Source organism: Momordica charantia (genome assembly GCF_013281855.1).
Source record: "Momordica charantia cultivar OHB3-1 chromosome 1 unlocalized genomic scaffold, Mcharantia_2.0 BLBB01000001.1, whole genome shotgun sequence".
Taxonomy (NCBI): Eukaryota; Viridiplantae; Streptophyta; class Magnoliopsida; order Cucurbitales; family Cucurbitaceae; genus Momordica; species Momordica charantia.
In genome coordinates this window covers 14,149,513-14,164,027 of record NW_028275157.1, presented here as the reverse complement: position 1 = coordinate 14,164,027, position 14,515 = coordinate 14,149,513, and the positions used below count along the sequence as shown (strand labels likewise).

Genomic DNA, 14,515 nt, shown 5'->3' with positions numbered 1-14,515 from the left:
TATTGTTTGACCCAGCACTTGTTGACCCACATGCTCGATCAATGTCGGGTCGGGTCGGATCAGACTCCCTATTTTGCATCCTGAATTAACAAGTTGCTCCAACCTATATAAGACAAAGTTCAGGCGTCAGTATCCTAAAATACCATAAAAAGAAAAAAACAGATTCTGTTCTCTATTTTTAACTGGCTATGTAACTTATGTTTCTAAAAGCAAGTATATATGCATATAAATTTATGTACTCAACTTTATTTACCATAATGTTACAAACACAGCCATATTTCAGATCTAAAGAGTCTCTAACGCAAAGGAAATCGTGGGTGTGGGGATACAAACATTTTGGAACTTCTAACTAAAAGGCAAATAAATATGAGTAATGGGAAAAATACCTGATTTTAACATGGAAAGGCAAAGCGCATGCAAAAAAATAACTAAAAAGAAAGAGCTCCAATCTAACAAGACCAAAACCTAAGAAATAATTACAAAAACTTTTGCACATCGATGCCCAAAAGGCAAGGGTTCAAGCGTACTCTCTAGATCTCTCCACCCCTCTAAGAATCCTATTGTTTCTCTCGTGGCACAAACTCCATAGAATAGCAAAGAAATCCACCTACCACAAAAACCGACCCTATCTCCAAACAGAGGGTGATGTGGGAAAATTACCTGTCACTACCCGTCTAGTCGGTCTGTCAATCTTTACATGGCATGACTCGAGTGGGACACGGAGACAATCCTGAGAAGGAAAAGAGTCAAGCCAAACAATCAGCAAACAAGTAGTCATCCCTTCCAATTCCTCTAATGGTTCCACTTCCATCAGGAAAAACGGCAAAATGAAGGAGAAATATTGTGCAAAAGAGAAACCATTACAAGGTATAGAGGTACCATAAACCATATTATCGGGGTATTGATTGACTGTGATAAATATACACCATAAATTATCTGTCTTTATTTTAAATACAAAAATATCTTCTTCAAGCAAACAGAAAGCTTCAGATTTTCTCATATTGTTCACTGCTAAAGCCTTTTCTGAGAGGCGCCAATGATATAGATATAGAGAGGGCGACGGATACAGGACGTTGAGATTGACTTGCAGCAGAATGACAAGCAGCACCAGTGGAGACTTCTGATCTGTAGCTAGGTATGCAAAGCCATGAACAAGTTCTGCTTACGAGCATGCTCTGGAATGAGTCGATTAACGGTATCAGGTGGTATGCCATTGAGCTCTGCCAAATAAAACAAACCGAAGGGCACATGGTGTGAGAAGCATGCATAAATTTAGTTGAAGAGTAAATTGAACAAAAACCACGTCTTATAATAGAAATAGACCCATCAGTTGTCAGGGATCCATAATGGACTAGTCTCAGAAATTTCCTACGCATAAAAACTTGATAAAAACACATTGCATGCTGCAAAGTAGATCTCAAGATATAAATTCACTTTTTTTTTAGATAAGAAACATCTCTGTATTGATCTCAAGATATAAATTCACTGTCGAAACAGTTTCATCCAATTATAATAGCTCCATCTGCCTACATCATCTGCCTTCATAAAGAACACTTTCACGGACTATGCAATTCCGAGTAACCACAGAACTTCATGTACTTGCAACCACAACACACTAAAAGGATGAAAACTACAAGCTTTTAAACCTGAGAATCATTTATTTTAATTTGGGTTGTAAATTCCAATTACCAAATTGGAAAGATAAATCTTTTTTGTTTTGCCGATAAGAACATGTATAAACAATCAATTTTATACAATTCACAAAAATAGCCCAAAAAGTTAAAAGCCTACCGCACCCGCATTCTGAGCATCTTAGAAAATAGTCTTAGAATATAGGCATTAAACAGTAAAGACTATTAAACATTAATATAATAGTTCCTTCCAACTTTCATCATGTTTCTAACCTCATCTCCTATTTACTTTCCAGTTGATAAAGGACAAAAAGGAAAGAGAAGAACAGGAACCAACAAATCTGATTGTCACAAGCACGATTAAACTTTTAGTTGCTCTGTTTATGCTTCATTTGGTATCTTATCGGTGTCAACCTGATGCAGTTATTTCAATTTAGGTATCGTGCTGATACAGTTCATATATTGGCTAGATGCAAGATCCTAAGCTTCTAAATTGAAACCATGTCAATATACCAAGTCAATTATTGTACATGTAAAACATCTCTGCAGCACTGAGACCTCATAGCACAAGCAAATAAGCAAAATAATGTACAGGTAAGACTGCATGCTCACCCTGAGGTTTAAAATTAAATAATGGAGGAAGTGGGCGACCATTAGGAAGGCGTGTATTTGGGTCCCTTAACTCATCAAAGAAGGGGTGGACACAAGCTTCCAACTGAAATAAACCATGTAATATTACAAGAAATGAATAATACCCAACTCCCAAAAAACTTTTTTAAATAGTACAAGCTGAACTTACAGCAGTACATCGCAAATTAGGTGAATACTGGAAAAACCTGCATACAAGGTCCACAGCTTCAGGAGGTAGACGTTTCTGGAAAACCTGCGCATGATTATGGTATCCAAATCAATCTCCATACCAAGTCAATTGCTTTTTCCTTTTTTCTGTGTTGGGTAAGGGTATTTTACAACAACAAAGTAGGACTACAAGGACGTAACTGCAGGTTTCTCAAAATATTAGAACACCAATATCAGATGAACAAACAGTTCGAGACAAAGTAAAAGCATGCAGCACCAAAACAGACAAACAAAAACCCCTAGAGTAAGAAGTGGATCGATGGTTTAGCACAACGATGCAGACAAAAGACAGGCTAATAAACATATTCAATGAAAAAGTTTATTAGAACATATAGCCTAGCCTGTACTAACCAAAACATGAGGCAAGCCTCTTTCAAAAAAACGTGGTTTATTTGGAAATAGATGCTAATCTCTTGAAGCTAAATTGAAAAGTACATTGAAAGCGTTTGGAAGAGTGAGGAAACATAGACTTGCCTTATGCCAGGGATGAGGCTTAATCTGTGGGAACTTGAACTCAGTGTAGTTTGGATTCATGCATTTTATTTCTTCCCTGGTTGGAGTTCCCAAAACCTGTGTACGTGATTGAAATTTTGAATGACAACTTAAACGAGGTTATTTTTGTTAATGAGATCAGTCTCCAAATGCAGTTATAAATAACAGGAAGGTATCTCCTTCAATAACATAGAACCACTATATTTGAATTTTCTGCTAAATTTTCTGAAAGGGAAAAGATAGTCACAAATATGAACTCGATAAATTATCAAATCATAAGGACTAAAAGCAGAACCTGTCCATGAACTATGTCAAGACAATATCATCCAATAAAGAAGTTCAAAGCACCTACTAATTCTCCAAATGAAAAATACATACCACATATGCTATACCATGTTGTACTAGAATTAAATTTACAATCTTGAATGCTATCATAAACCTACCTACTTTTGAGGACTGCCCCAATGTCTACTCGAGTTTTACTTAGAATGAGAATAGTAAAAATGAAAAGGAATTTAAAATGAGGAAAAAAATAGATAAGACCACCTTGATAATCTCAACCAGTTGGTCCACTCCACTTTCACCAGGAAAAAGAGGCTGAAAAAGTTATCAGAATCATCAGTATCATGAGTAAAACTGGCACAAGATCCATATAGTTAACTGAGTGAACCACCTTTCCGAGAAGTAGCTCAGCCATCACACATCCTGTGGACCATATATCAATTGCAGTAGTGTACTCAGTGGCACCAAATATGAGTTCTGGGGCACGGTAGTATCTTGAGCAGATGTATGAAACATTAGGTTCCCCTTTCACCTGAACAAATGGCAAAAAAATGGAAAACAAATTACACAAGTTCAGAAGAAAAAGACAAAATGCCTTCGTTCCGTAAATGGTTCAAAAACTACTAACCAATACTTTTGCACTCCCAAAGTCACAAAGTTTGAGCTGATGTGTATGTGGATTCACCTGGAAATGAAAATCTTGCCTGAGGCGTCACTCAAAAATATTTAAATATATTTTAGTAATCTATTTCTTCGTTCCTTTTTAGTTTCATTTGGGCAAGCTAAAAGAAGAAAAGAAATTATGGACAGACATACATATGAATACATTCTACTAATAAATCCATCAATCATAATATTCCAGCCAAGCAGATATTTATGAAATTTGTATGATAGGTGAACATATAGACATTATTAGACTCTTAAGCTAAATTCTATGATTGACCAGAAGTTACTACAAGGACCAGCTCCTTATATGGAAAGCGACAGTCACAGGATCAGAACACAATTATGTGCTGATACAAATGGCAGTGGGATGAATCCCCATAAACCATCCACTTTAAGCCAAGCTAACCACCAAGCAAAATGTTCCCGTCCTTATAATTAATATTTACAACTAATTCCATCAAGTAACATTGAAATTATTTAGAACAAAAATTCATAGCACTAGAAACCCATGCAATTATCAAAATTCCAAAATGCAAAAATAATCTTAAATTTCAGAAATTTTTAAAATTGCACCATGTTTCACTCGCCTCTTTATTTTTGGTTTGATGTTTTTGGATAACAAAATAATATTTTCATTATAAAAATTAATAAAAAATGAAAAGAAGGTGGGATAGGCTATCCAGAGGCAGAAAAAGTAAATATATGAGATAGCACTGCTGAAACTCAATTATGTATGAGTACAATAAAGGAATATTCTATAAATGCTAGCCACCAGATCTCAAAGTGATGCGAGAAAAGCTCTAAGCACCAACAATTAATCCAAACATCACAAACATATTTCCACCTACATGGTATCAGATACACTATAATGAAATTAAATATTTTTTTTTCTTAAGGTGACATAACAAAACATATGTAAACCTGAAACAATTATGAAAGATATCATAGCTTATAAAACATTATACTAAGCTCATGTGCAATAAGACATGTAAACCAGAAACTTGTGAGAGAAAAATCTTACAAGTAAATTTTGAGGTTTGATATCCCGGTGACAGATACCAATGCAATTATGTATGTAAGCCAATGCCCTACATATCTGCAACATAACAGACAAATGATCATAAGTTTTTAATAGCACAAATTACCAAACATTACAATTCACATAATGTTGATCCAGAAACCAAAATGTGATGCTTGTAATTAACTTAAACGCATCTGCTTGTACTTTTTATAGCCCCAGAAGCCAGAGTGCATGAGCAGAAACCTTTTCAATAGCAAGTGACATAGAAACAATTGAAAAGAGAAAAAGGAACAAGAAGTCTTCCACTAAAAAGAATTATAATTATGATCATTAATCATTACTTTCACATATCTGACCAAAGTTGTTTCAAAATTTATAACTGCAATGCACAACTCCCACAACTCGTACCTTCATTCATGAAATCTAATCATGTGAATTCTCTTGCAATGAGAGGACGTATACCACGAGGAGGTGTACAGAGCAAAAGTTCAAATCTAGTACAAATTATTATTTATTAAATACCTGGTAGGTATAAAGTTTAACATAGATTAAGGGCATCCGCTGACTGATCCTGCTGTAGTTCCTTGCAATACGGTTGACAGTTTCAGGAACAAATTCAAGCACAAGATTCAAGTAGAGCTCTTCTTTGTCTGTTGTTGAAAAGAAACAATGCTTTAGGGAAACAATATTTGGGTGATCCAACATTTGCATAATCTGCAGCTCCCTATTCTTGTATCGCTTGTCTTGAAGAACCTTCTTAATTGCAACAATTTCTCCAGTTTCTCTACATTTTGCCTATCAAAAGTGACCGGGTTATGTCAATTTTTTCAGCTATGAAGTCACACGGAAGAAACGTTGAATAAGCTTTACATACCACTTATACTGATTACTTACTTGGAAAACAACACCAAAAGAACCTGTTCCAACTACATGTTCTGAGATATAGCTGATAGTCTGGTACACCAAAGGAAAGCATATGTCATAGAACAATTAAGACATTGTCATCAATGATCACATAATCAAATGCCACTTGTAAAATTTTTGCTACAAACCTGCTTGGTTTGACCATTTCGACCACCAATGGTGGTTCTTATCACATGCCCTGCTTCAGCACCCACACCATCAATGATGTCTGGCTCACTATCCTACACAAGTGAAATCATAAAAATGCCAAAAGAAAAGGGTGGAAGTAAAAGGTGCCATCCTGTCATCTAGAATAAATAACTTGACTGAAGCAACTACTGAGTGTAATAAGAGATTCCAAAGTTTCATTGAACTGTAAGAACTTGTGATAGAAATTTAAACAATCAAAATCCAGAAGCTTACTCTGTCCTCATCAGTATCTGTCTTATCCCTCAATCTCATCTCAAGCATCTCTCTCCCGAGCCAGTCAACTGAACTAGATGAACCCTTGAAGCCATTGATAGACCTTGAACTACCAACTCCCCCATTTCCTAGGCTTGCAGACGCCATTATATTATCTCTGTTCATTAGGAATACTAGTACTTGTGACCATCAAGCGTCTTTGTACTCCTGCACTCCATACTACCCGAGTACCAAGGTTTCTATTAAAAATGTCAAGAAGTGAAGTTAGAGACGATATAAGATGATGACAAATAATGAAAACGACGATGGCAGAAGTCCAAGAACATGTAACAACTGTAACAGATCGAAGGAGATAAATACTAGAGATATCAAAAGTGCGATTGCAATATTCCGACAAAATAAAGATTATGCTATTTAGTGAACGAAGCAGACGAGATTCGTCCATTATAGTTCGTTTTCTTTTGAACGCCGAAATTGGGTATTCATAACAATCGCAATCAGAATCAGAATGCGAATAAAGTTTTCAAGCATGATCTGCCTAAAGACTCGACCAATAAGACGAACACACTCGGTCGGATCTAAACATCAATCATACAGCCTTTTACTTCCACAACTAAACGCAAAATTCAATTTCAAAATACAGGGTGAAAAACCCAATAAGACAAAAACAGACCACCGATACAATTCAAGTGGAACAGAATCGGAGAAGAGCGTGCTAGATTAGGCAAATGAACCCTAAAAAAAAGCGTTGAGAATCGAAAATTCAAGCAGATCGCTAAGAAAGCACATTAACCTGGGAAGATTTCGCCGGTGATACAAAGCAATGGTCGTTCATCATAAGCTCCGATGAGAAATTTGGTGAGTGACTTTCTCTGGGTCTGGCTCTGCTTCGTATTTTATGGAGTGTACATGGTGGGGGAGTGGAGGTTGGATTTTCTCAGTTAGCGTGAAGTGCAGTAAGGTAGAGGAGAGAGAGGCTGTAGAGCTTTAAGCTTTAAGCTTTCGTAATAAAAGAAGATATGAAAAAATAAAAAGAGAGAGAGAAAAAAAACTCATAAAATGGGGCATGTTTTCACTTAATTTACAATATTACTATTTTTTAAGTTGATTTTTTTCGATTAAATGTTATTATGGAATATGAATTCAAACTTAGAATAAAAAACAATAAGAAGATTGCTAAGCCAAAACGAGTATAGCTTAGAAAAATTAGCATATATCTCCAACCATAAAATTTATTGCTAATGTTTTATACAATTGATTTGTGTTCCAATTAGTCTAATACATTTATCCATTATTTAAAAAAAATTAGAACAACATATGTTGTTTAATTTAATTATGTAAAAACTCAATTTTTAAATTATATAATGGTTACTATTAAACTCTCGAATTTTTAATTTTATCATACATATTCTTTAAATTTTAAATTCAAGAAAATTTGAAAATTGTAACACACCAAAAAGATTGACGGGAAAATATCATTATTGATTGGAATATAATTAATATTTCATACATGTTATATATTTATGTCTAGAATAAAATTTTTAGGTTACCAAAATATATATATATAGCAATAAAATTTACTTTTATCAATTAACTAATCTCGAATTGAAACTCGCCTCGGGGCAGGTCTCATTTGGTAATGATAAAACAATAATAGTAATTAATTGATTAACTAAAATCATCTTCAATGTTTATTTATGAGATAGTAACTAGAAGACGATAGTTGTGTTTGAAGTTGAGCTCTAGAGTAAAGTTCAAAATTATTTTATCATATGAGTACGTACATTATATATTATAAATTAAAAAAGATTGAGGTAATAGCATGTTAACTGTAATGCTTTATCCGGCATCCCCTGCGTCCCCTGCGACCTGACCGCGTCACCGTGTAGTTCTAAGCTACTTAGAAGAACCCGCATTCTTCCTAGTAAAGCAACTAGGAGGTCACCCAGCTGAAGATTGCTTCAGGTCAAGCACGCGCTTAACTTTGAAGTTCTAGTTACCGAAAAGGAAGGTGCACTTTGTTAGTATAGACAGTAACTATCATTTCTTTTAAGCTTTCTTAACCATACTTTCTATGGTTTCAGAATCCCTCTCATTCGGATGTGGTATCGATTCATTCTAGTCGGGCGTTACATTGTGTCATTTAGGAGTTTTTTTAGCACGAACACTTGAATTAATGTTGAATATTGTTAGAATGTACTAACTTAATCTATTTAAAAGCAGCACGGTTAAAACCTTATATAATTTGTATTTGAGAATTTAACACGTGAGTAAGTAAATATTTTTTTACATTTTAAAGGTGAGAGGTGGGACCTAAACCTTGGCTCTAAACAAATTATTTGTATTTTAATTAATGGCCAAAAAAATAAAATTTAAAGGTCAAAATTTATGCAGTCTTACACAATGGGCAAGAAAGCAACTTTATACATAAATAAAATCACATGTAAGATGGACTTCTTGGTCATAATTCATGCGAACAAAGCCCTAAAGTATCCTCTATCCCCATGATAGCATTGGTTTCTCCCCTTAGAACTTCCTTTAATTTCTATAACTTTCCCATAATGCCCCCCCCTCTTTCTCAATCTTCAATAGTGATTCTTTCCTCTCTCTCCCAACCCTCTTCTTTATTTTACCTCTCCTTCTCTTGAACCTATTTTTGATATTTCAATTTTGATAGTTTTACTGATGTGCCTCAAGTTGACCTGTGTTTAATTCAATTGATTTAGACACATGTTTTCAATCGTGAATTAGTTGGAAATTTGAATTGTAATTTTATATAGTTTATGTTGTTAACACTGTTAACTAAATGATGGCTTAATACGTAAAATAAAATAAAATGACATCTAGAACGTAAGTATTTTTTCCTTTTGAAGCAAGATATTAAAACTCCACTTTATAATATCGCTATATTTGATAGAGTTGTCTACTTGGGTAGATCAAAATAATTCATTTAATTGTCCAAAGTAGTAGGGTAGAATAATGAGCGTTCTAGGACTGATAGGATATATATACATAAACAAACATGTGTATGGTTATAAAAGAGAACACGCATCAACATCTTGACGAAAGTTGGTAAATAATAACACTCGGAACTATATTTGGTAGCTCTTCTAACCACATTCATCGAATTTCATCATATCTACATCCAATTTTGCAAGCCTGTGAACAAGTTCATTGCATGTGTGCCGTCCATATTTGGAGAAAGATAAGGAGTTTAACAGGTATGCAAACTTCCTAATCTTCCCAATAATGAAATCCACTTCGAATTAATCGAAATTTTCTTGAATTACATAAATCGGTGCAAAATTAGTTTCAACTTCAAAACGAAATCAGGACTATTAGAATTGTTAAGATATGAGGTTTTTCGATGTAAAGGGGTAAGATAAACATGAAACCTATCAAGATAGTCAAAGATCTCATATTAGGTGCAACGAAAAATGTGTTGGTTTCCCAAGTGAGGAGGTCATAATCCTCCATCAACATAATAGGTTTGGCCAAGTGCCTTGATAAACCTAAATGGCAATTAAGGCATGAGAGACACCTTTAAGAATTTCTTACCTTTGACCAATAAATAAACGACATGATTACTAAGCTATACTACTACTTCTGATAAATAGACATCGTACTGGGTAGTAGAGTAATAATTAATTCTTTTTAATAGGTACGAAATGTGTGATCTCGTTTTTATAATGGTAGTAATACTTTTCTATTACTTAGCTGACATGATCATAATTCAATTGATAAGACATTTAACCTACTTTCTTAAAAATTGGAGGTTCGAGTCCCTATCAAAAGTAAAAAAATAAATAAAAATCCTTCCTACTCGACTCTAATTTAACATTGACTCAAATTAGATTGGGACATTAAGAATATTTAACTAGTACTATGCTAATTCCAATCGGTACTAACTTAATCTAGTAAAACAAAATAAATATAAAAATTCATAAACCAAATTAAATAAATTTTAAATATTAAAAAATCAATAATTTGGTATTGAAAAGACACAAATTCCAATTTGATTTATAAAGATACTAAAACCCATCACACTCGTAACTTCCCCTTAACAAAAATTACATTTCAAAATTTCAATTTTGTGGAGCAATTATCTCCAAAACTGATCGAATCCTTCTAATGAAGTGTGAAAAATATATATAATTTTTTCAAACAAACTCAAATCTTTTTTTTTTTTTTTTGGTTTAACGTGAGAAGTTGGAGCTAGAAATGGGAATTTTCCATGAGCCATCCTCGTCCGTAGGCACGAGGGGTAGTATAGGAAGTGCGGGTCCAAATAGAAGATAAGATGATAATGGTAGGGACATGGGGAGAAGGGCAAACGCAACGCTGCCACGAAAAGAGCTGACATGGCAATTTGTACTTTGATTGAAATAAAATCTAAATCAGATGCCACGTAACCCTACAGTGACGTGTCACTATTCGATAGAGAAGAATGGAAAATTTTCTGTCCTCCCCCATCGTAGAAAACTTCCATACCACTTCTATTTAAATCTTGCTATATGTGTTAATATATATATATTGCTATATATATATATATATATTCGACTCCAATTCTCTTGGAGTACACGCCTGAGTTGGATGTTGTATTAATCTTGAAGAATAATCGACTACAATTTAGTATTATGATTGTGCTGAAATTACTTCAAGACAATGGATTATCTTTCGAACAACGATCCTTTTCATCTAAATCACTTTTAGTTCCAACCATATCATAGATCAAAAGTCTAGAAGTCCCCTACACATGTCGTTGAATCAAAAAAATTCGTATTTTTTGCTTTTAAAGATTTAAGTTTGTTTACTAACATTTTTATAAATACGAGAAACTAAAAATAAAAAGCATTATCAAACCTAACTATTTCTTAAAATCTAAAAACAGACAACAAAAAAAAAACTTTATCAAATAATCTATAATTGACTCTTCCGTCGACATCCTAATTTTTCACTATATCTACCTATCATGGGTTGGCTTAGTAGTCTAAAAGAACCAACGTAAATTCTAAATAATTTGGTGGCAATTAGTTCAAATCATGGTAACTTTCTTCCTAAGATTTAGTATCCCATGAATTTTCTTGGACAACCAAATGTAGTATCGTCAGACGGTTGTTTTATAAGATTAATCAAAATACGATTATAAGTTAGCACAGACACTCAAAATAATAAAAATATAAAACTACGTGAAACAGTTTTTTTAATTCACTCAATATGAACATAGTTCAACGGTTAAAACATCTTACTTTTCGTATTGAAGTTGGAAGTTCAAATTCTCACTCCATGACGCTTTTAAAAGAAATTTTGTTTTGTTTTGAAAATATTTTAATCAAAGAAGGAAAGGCCAAGTCTGAATTGAAATTGGATGCCCTTATCACTAAGAAGAAAAGGAGAGATAAGTAAAGGGCATTTCAAATTTGGGCATCCAACTTAACAACTTTAGGACGCACGCCTTCATGCGTGCACAAAAAATGAGTACAATGTCATGATTTAGATCACCAAATAAGACCTAAGTTTTTTTTTTCTTTAATTTTATAATCTAAGAGTTTAAATATTTGTAACTGTAACAAATATTAAATATATAAAACGGTCTCTGATCGATCTTTTAAGAATTTTTCAATTTCATCGAAAATCTTCAAAATTGGTTAGTTTTATCCTTAATTTATTGATTTTTTTCAAATATGTCATTGGGTTAGTATTTTACTTTAAGATTTAGATAGGTGAATATGTTATTTAGATATTTGACCATTTTTAAAAATTAAAAACAAAATTGAAAGTTCTTTAATTAAGAGATTAGGACTATTTGAAATATTTAGTCTATAACAAAATGTGTCGCTCAAAGTCCAGTTTGTAATCTTGTTCATGAAAGATGAAACCATTCTTCAGCCTTTGTTTTTAAAATTTGACAATCCATAAGGATATGATTTGGGCTTTATCTTTTCTATTTTCATTCTCTCGTTTAAAAATCGAGCTCATTTCTTCTAATAAAAAATTAAAGTTACGCCCACTTTTAATTTGATAATAAATAATTACATTAAATTACATTTTTTTTTTAGAAATGTTAATGTAGGGTGAAAATTTGAACCTCTAATTTTAGAAGAAGAAATATATACTTTAATCACTTGAGCAGTGTTCATGCGGGTCAAAAATACTTTTAACATTTATATCAATTTCATATTTATATTTTTAAAGTTTCATTATTGTTCATATTCTTTAATTTTTTATTACCTTAGTTGAGTGACTTCTAAATATATTTGTTTGGTAAATGTTAATTGATCATTTAGGAAAAAATAGGGGTTGTTACAATCATACAATTTTCAATTTGGAGTTAAACTGTTATGTTATAACTTCATGAGTTACCGTAACCGTTAACGTAAATATATCTCAAAACATATATGTCTCTTGATTGCGCTCGGGCTCCTGGAAATTTTATGAGTGAACCTATAGCAAAATGCCACAAAATGCCCTTGAATTAATATTAAACTATAAAACAAAATTTTATGTTTTCAATGGTTTTGAGTTTGAAACTTTAAAATGTATAATTACATTATAAAATGTAAAATCATTCATAAATGCATTAATGTTATAAACTCATTTTATTTTTGTTATACAAAAATTTTAACATATGTTTATTAATTAATTAATAATATTTTAGATTTAGTTGTAACTACTATTAATTTATAAATATATTATTAAACACAACTTGAACAATTTTTTAAATTGAGTTCTAATTTACAAATCTACTACCAAACATATATTTAAAAATACTGAAAAACATAGAATACACTAATATATTTTTTATTGAATCACTTATTTTGAGATCACCAACCAAATGTACCCTAAATATCTTTATCATGTCTGATCAAAATCATTGACATAACTTTCATGTCTTGATATTGGAAATTATATTTAAAAGAAAATAAATCAATCCATTAAAAGAAGAGGGATATTCTATTTGTTGCAAATTATGATCGAAGTAGTTTTTTTTAATTCAAGAGATCAAACTATTAATCTTATGGAAGGTAATAAAGTGTTTTATCCATTGAATTAGGTTCAAATTAGCTGAGAATTGACATTATCGAAAAGGCTTTTTTTGCTTATATTATGAACCGCATATAGGTTCCATAAGTTTGGAAGCTTATTACACAGTCAAAAGAGAAAGGAGTTTAAAGCTTATTATAGATATAATGGTATAATATTACCTATTTTAAATTAAATAGGTATGAGTTTAAAGTTAGTTTTCACCCAAAAATTGTGTCTGCCCGTTTGCTCAACACTGTCATTAATAACCCTAAAGGGCCATTTGATTCAAGGTTTTAAGGGTGGGAATGGACTTAGGCATATAAAGTCCACGTTTGGTTGGAGGATTATAATTTGTTTGCCTGGGACTACTCTTTTCCCAACATCGCTAAATCAAAGATAACAAAACCTGTGGAAAATGGTGAGTTTGTTGAAAAACCTTCTCTCATAAAATCATATTTCTCCCTCTCATAAAATCATATTTTTCTCTCTTCTGCAACAACTTTTCAGTTCTCTCGTCATGTAGGTTTGAAATTTCTTTTTCCTCATCAATCATTTTTACACTGCTATTTGTTTTGGTTTTTTTTTTATTTCTCTTCCTCTGTTCTTCTTTTTGTATTTGTTATTTTAATTTGAGATGAAATTTATTATATGCTATTATCTTTTCCTTTGTTCTTTTGGTTATTTTCGGACAATTTTTTTTTATACGAGACAACCACTTTATAAGAACTCGCTTAACCCATGAAAATGTTCAAGACAAATGGTTGTAAAATTCTGTTCAACCACTTGAGAATGAAAACATCCACTAAACACAAAAAATTACTCCGTTTAGAAAACGTTAAAATGCTTATACTTATGAAATATAGTATTGATTATTAATTCTTCATTGATGTACTCGTTAATTATAAAAAGATTCTAAATAAAATTGTTAAATTTTTTTATTTTATTTTAAGATTTATTTCTAAACCAAATAAATAAATATATATATATTACTTATAATAATTATACTAATGTAAAATTAAATTTTTTCAAATTATTTTGAGTAATTTGCTCTAATAAAAAGTGATTGTCTAACAATAATTAATTATTTAAAATTAGTTAATGTAAATTAATTGTTGAAAGTAGATTCTGATATCATCATAACCAAACATAGGTATCTTTGGGTATCTTATTCCAGGATTCACAGGTAATCTTTTTAAAATCTTGAACCAAACGA

The 14,515-nt window shown here is 32.2% G+C and overlaps 1 protein-coding gene across 2 annotated transcripts; it reads right to left on the bottom strand.

Annotated features, from left to right (window-relative positions):
- Positions 1 to 876: 876 nt before the first annotated feature.
- On the bottom strand, positions 877 to 7,279 carry LOC111019443 (shaggy-related protein kinase kappa). Of its 2 annotated transcripts, none has more exons than XM_022295825.2 (13): positions 7,070 to 7,279; positions 6,277 to 6,515; positions 6,003 to 6,095; positions 5,845 to 5,904; positions 5,473 to 5,745; positions 4,951 to 5,025; positions 3,892 to 3,948; positions 3,655 to 3,795; positions 3,525 to 3,578; positions 2,964 to 3,059; positions 2,431 to 2,514; positions 2,244 to 2,346; positions 877 to 1,220 (listed from the first exon to the last, which is right to left on the bottom strand). In XM_022295825.2, exons 2-13 carry the CDS (start codon positions 6,439 to 6,441, stop codon positions 1,132 to 1,134), a joined length of 1,290 nt encoding a protein of 429 aa, XP_022151517.2. In that variant the 5' UTR covers positions 6,442 to 6,515; positions 7,070 to 7,279; the 3' UTR covers positions 877 to 1,131. The 2 variants fall into 2 exon arrangements, with proteins under 2 accessions (XP_022151517.2, XP_022151518.2); XM_022295826.2 differs by having other exon boundaries at positions 3,528 to 3,578; positions 7,070 to 7,277.
- Between the last annotated feature and the right edge of the window lie 7,236 nt (positions 7,280 to 14,515).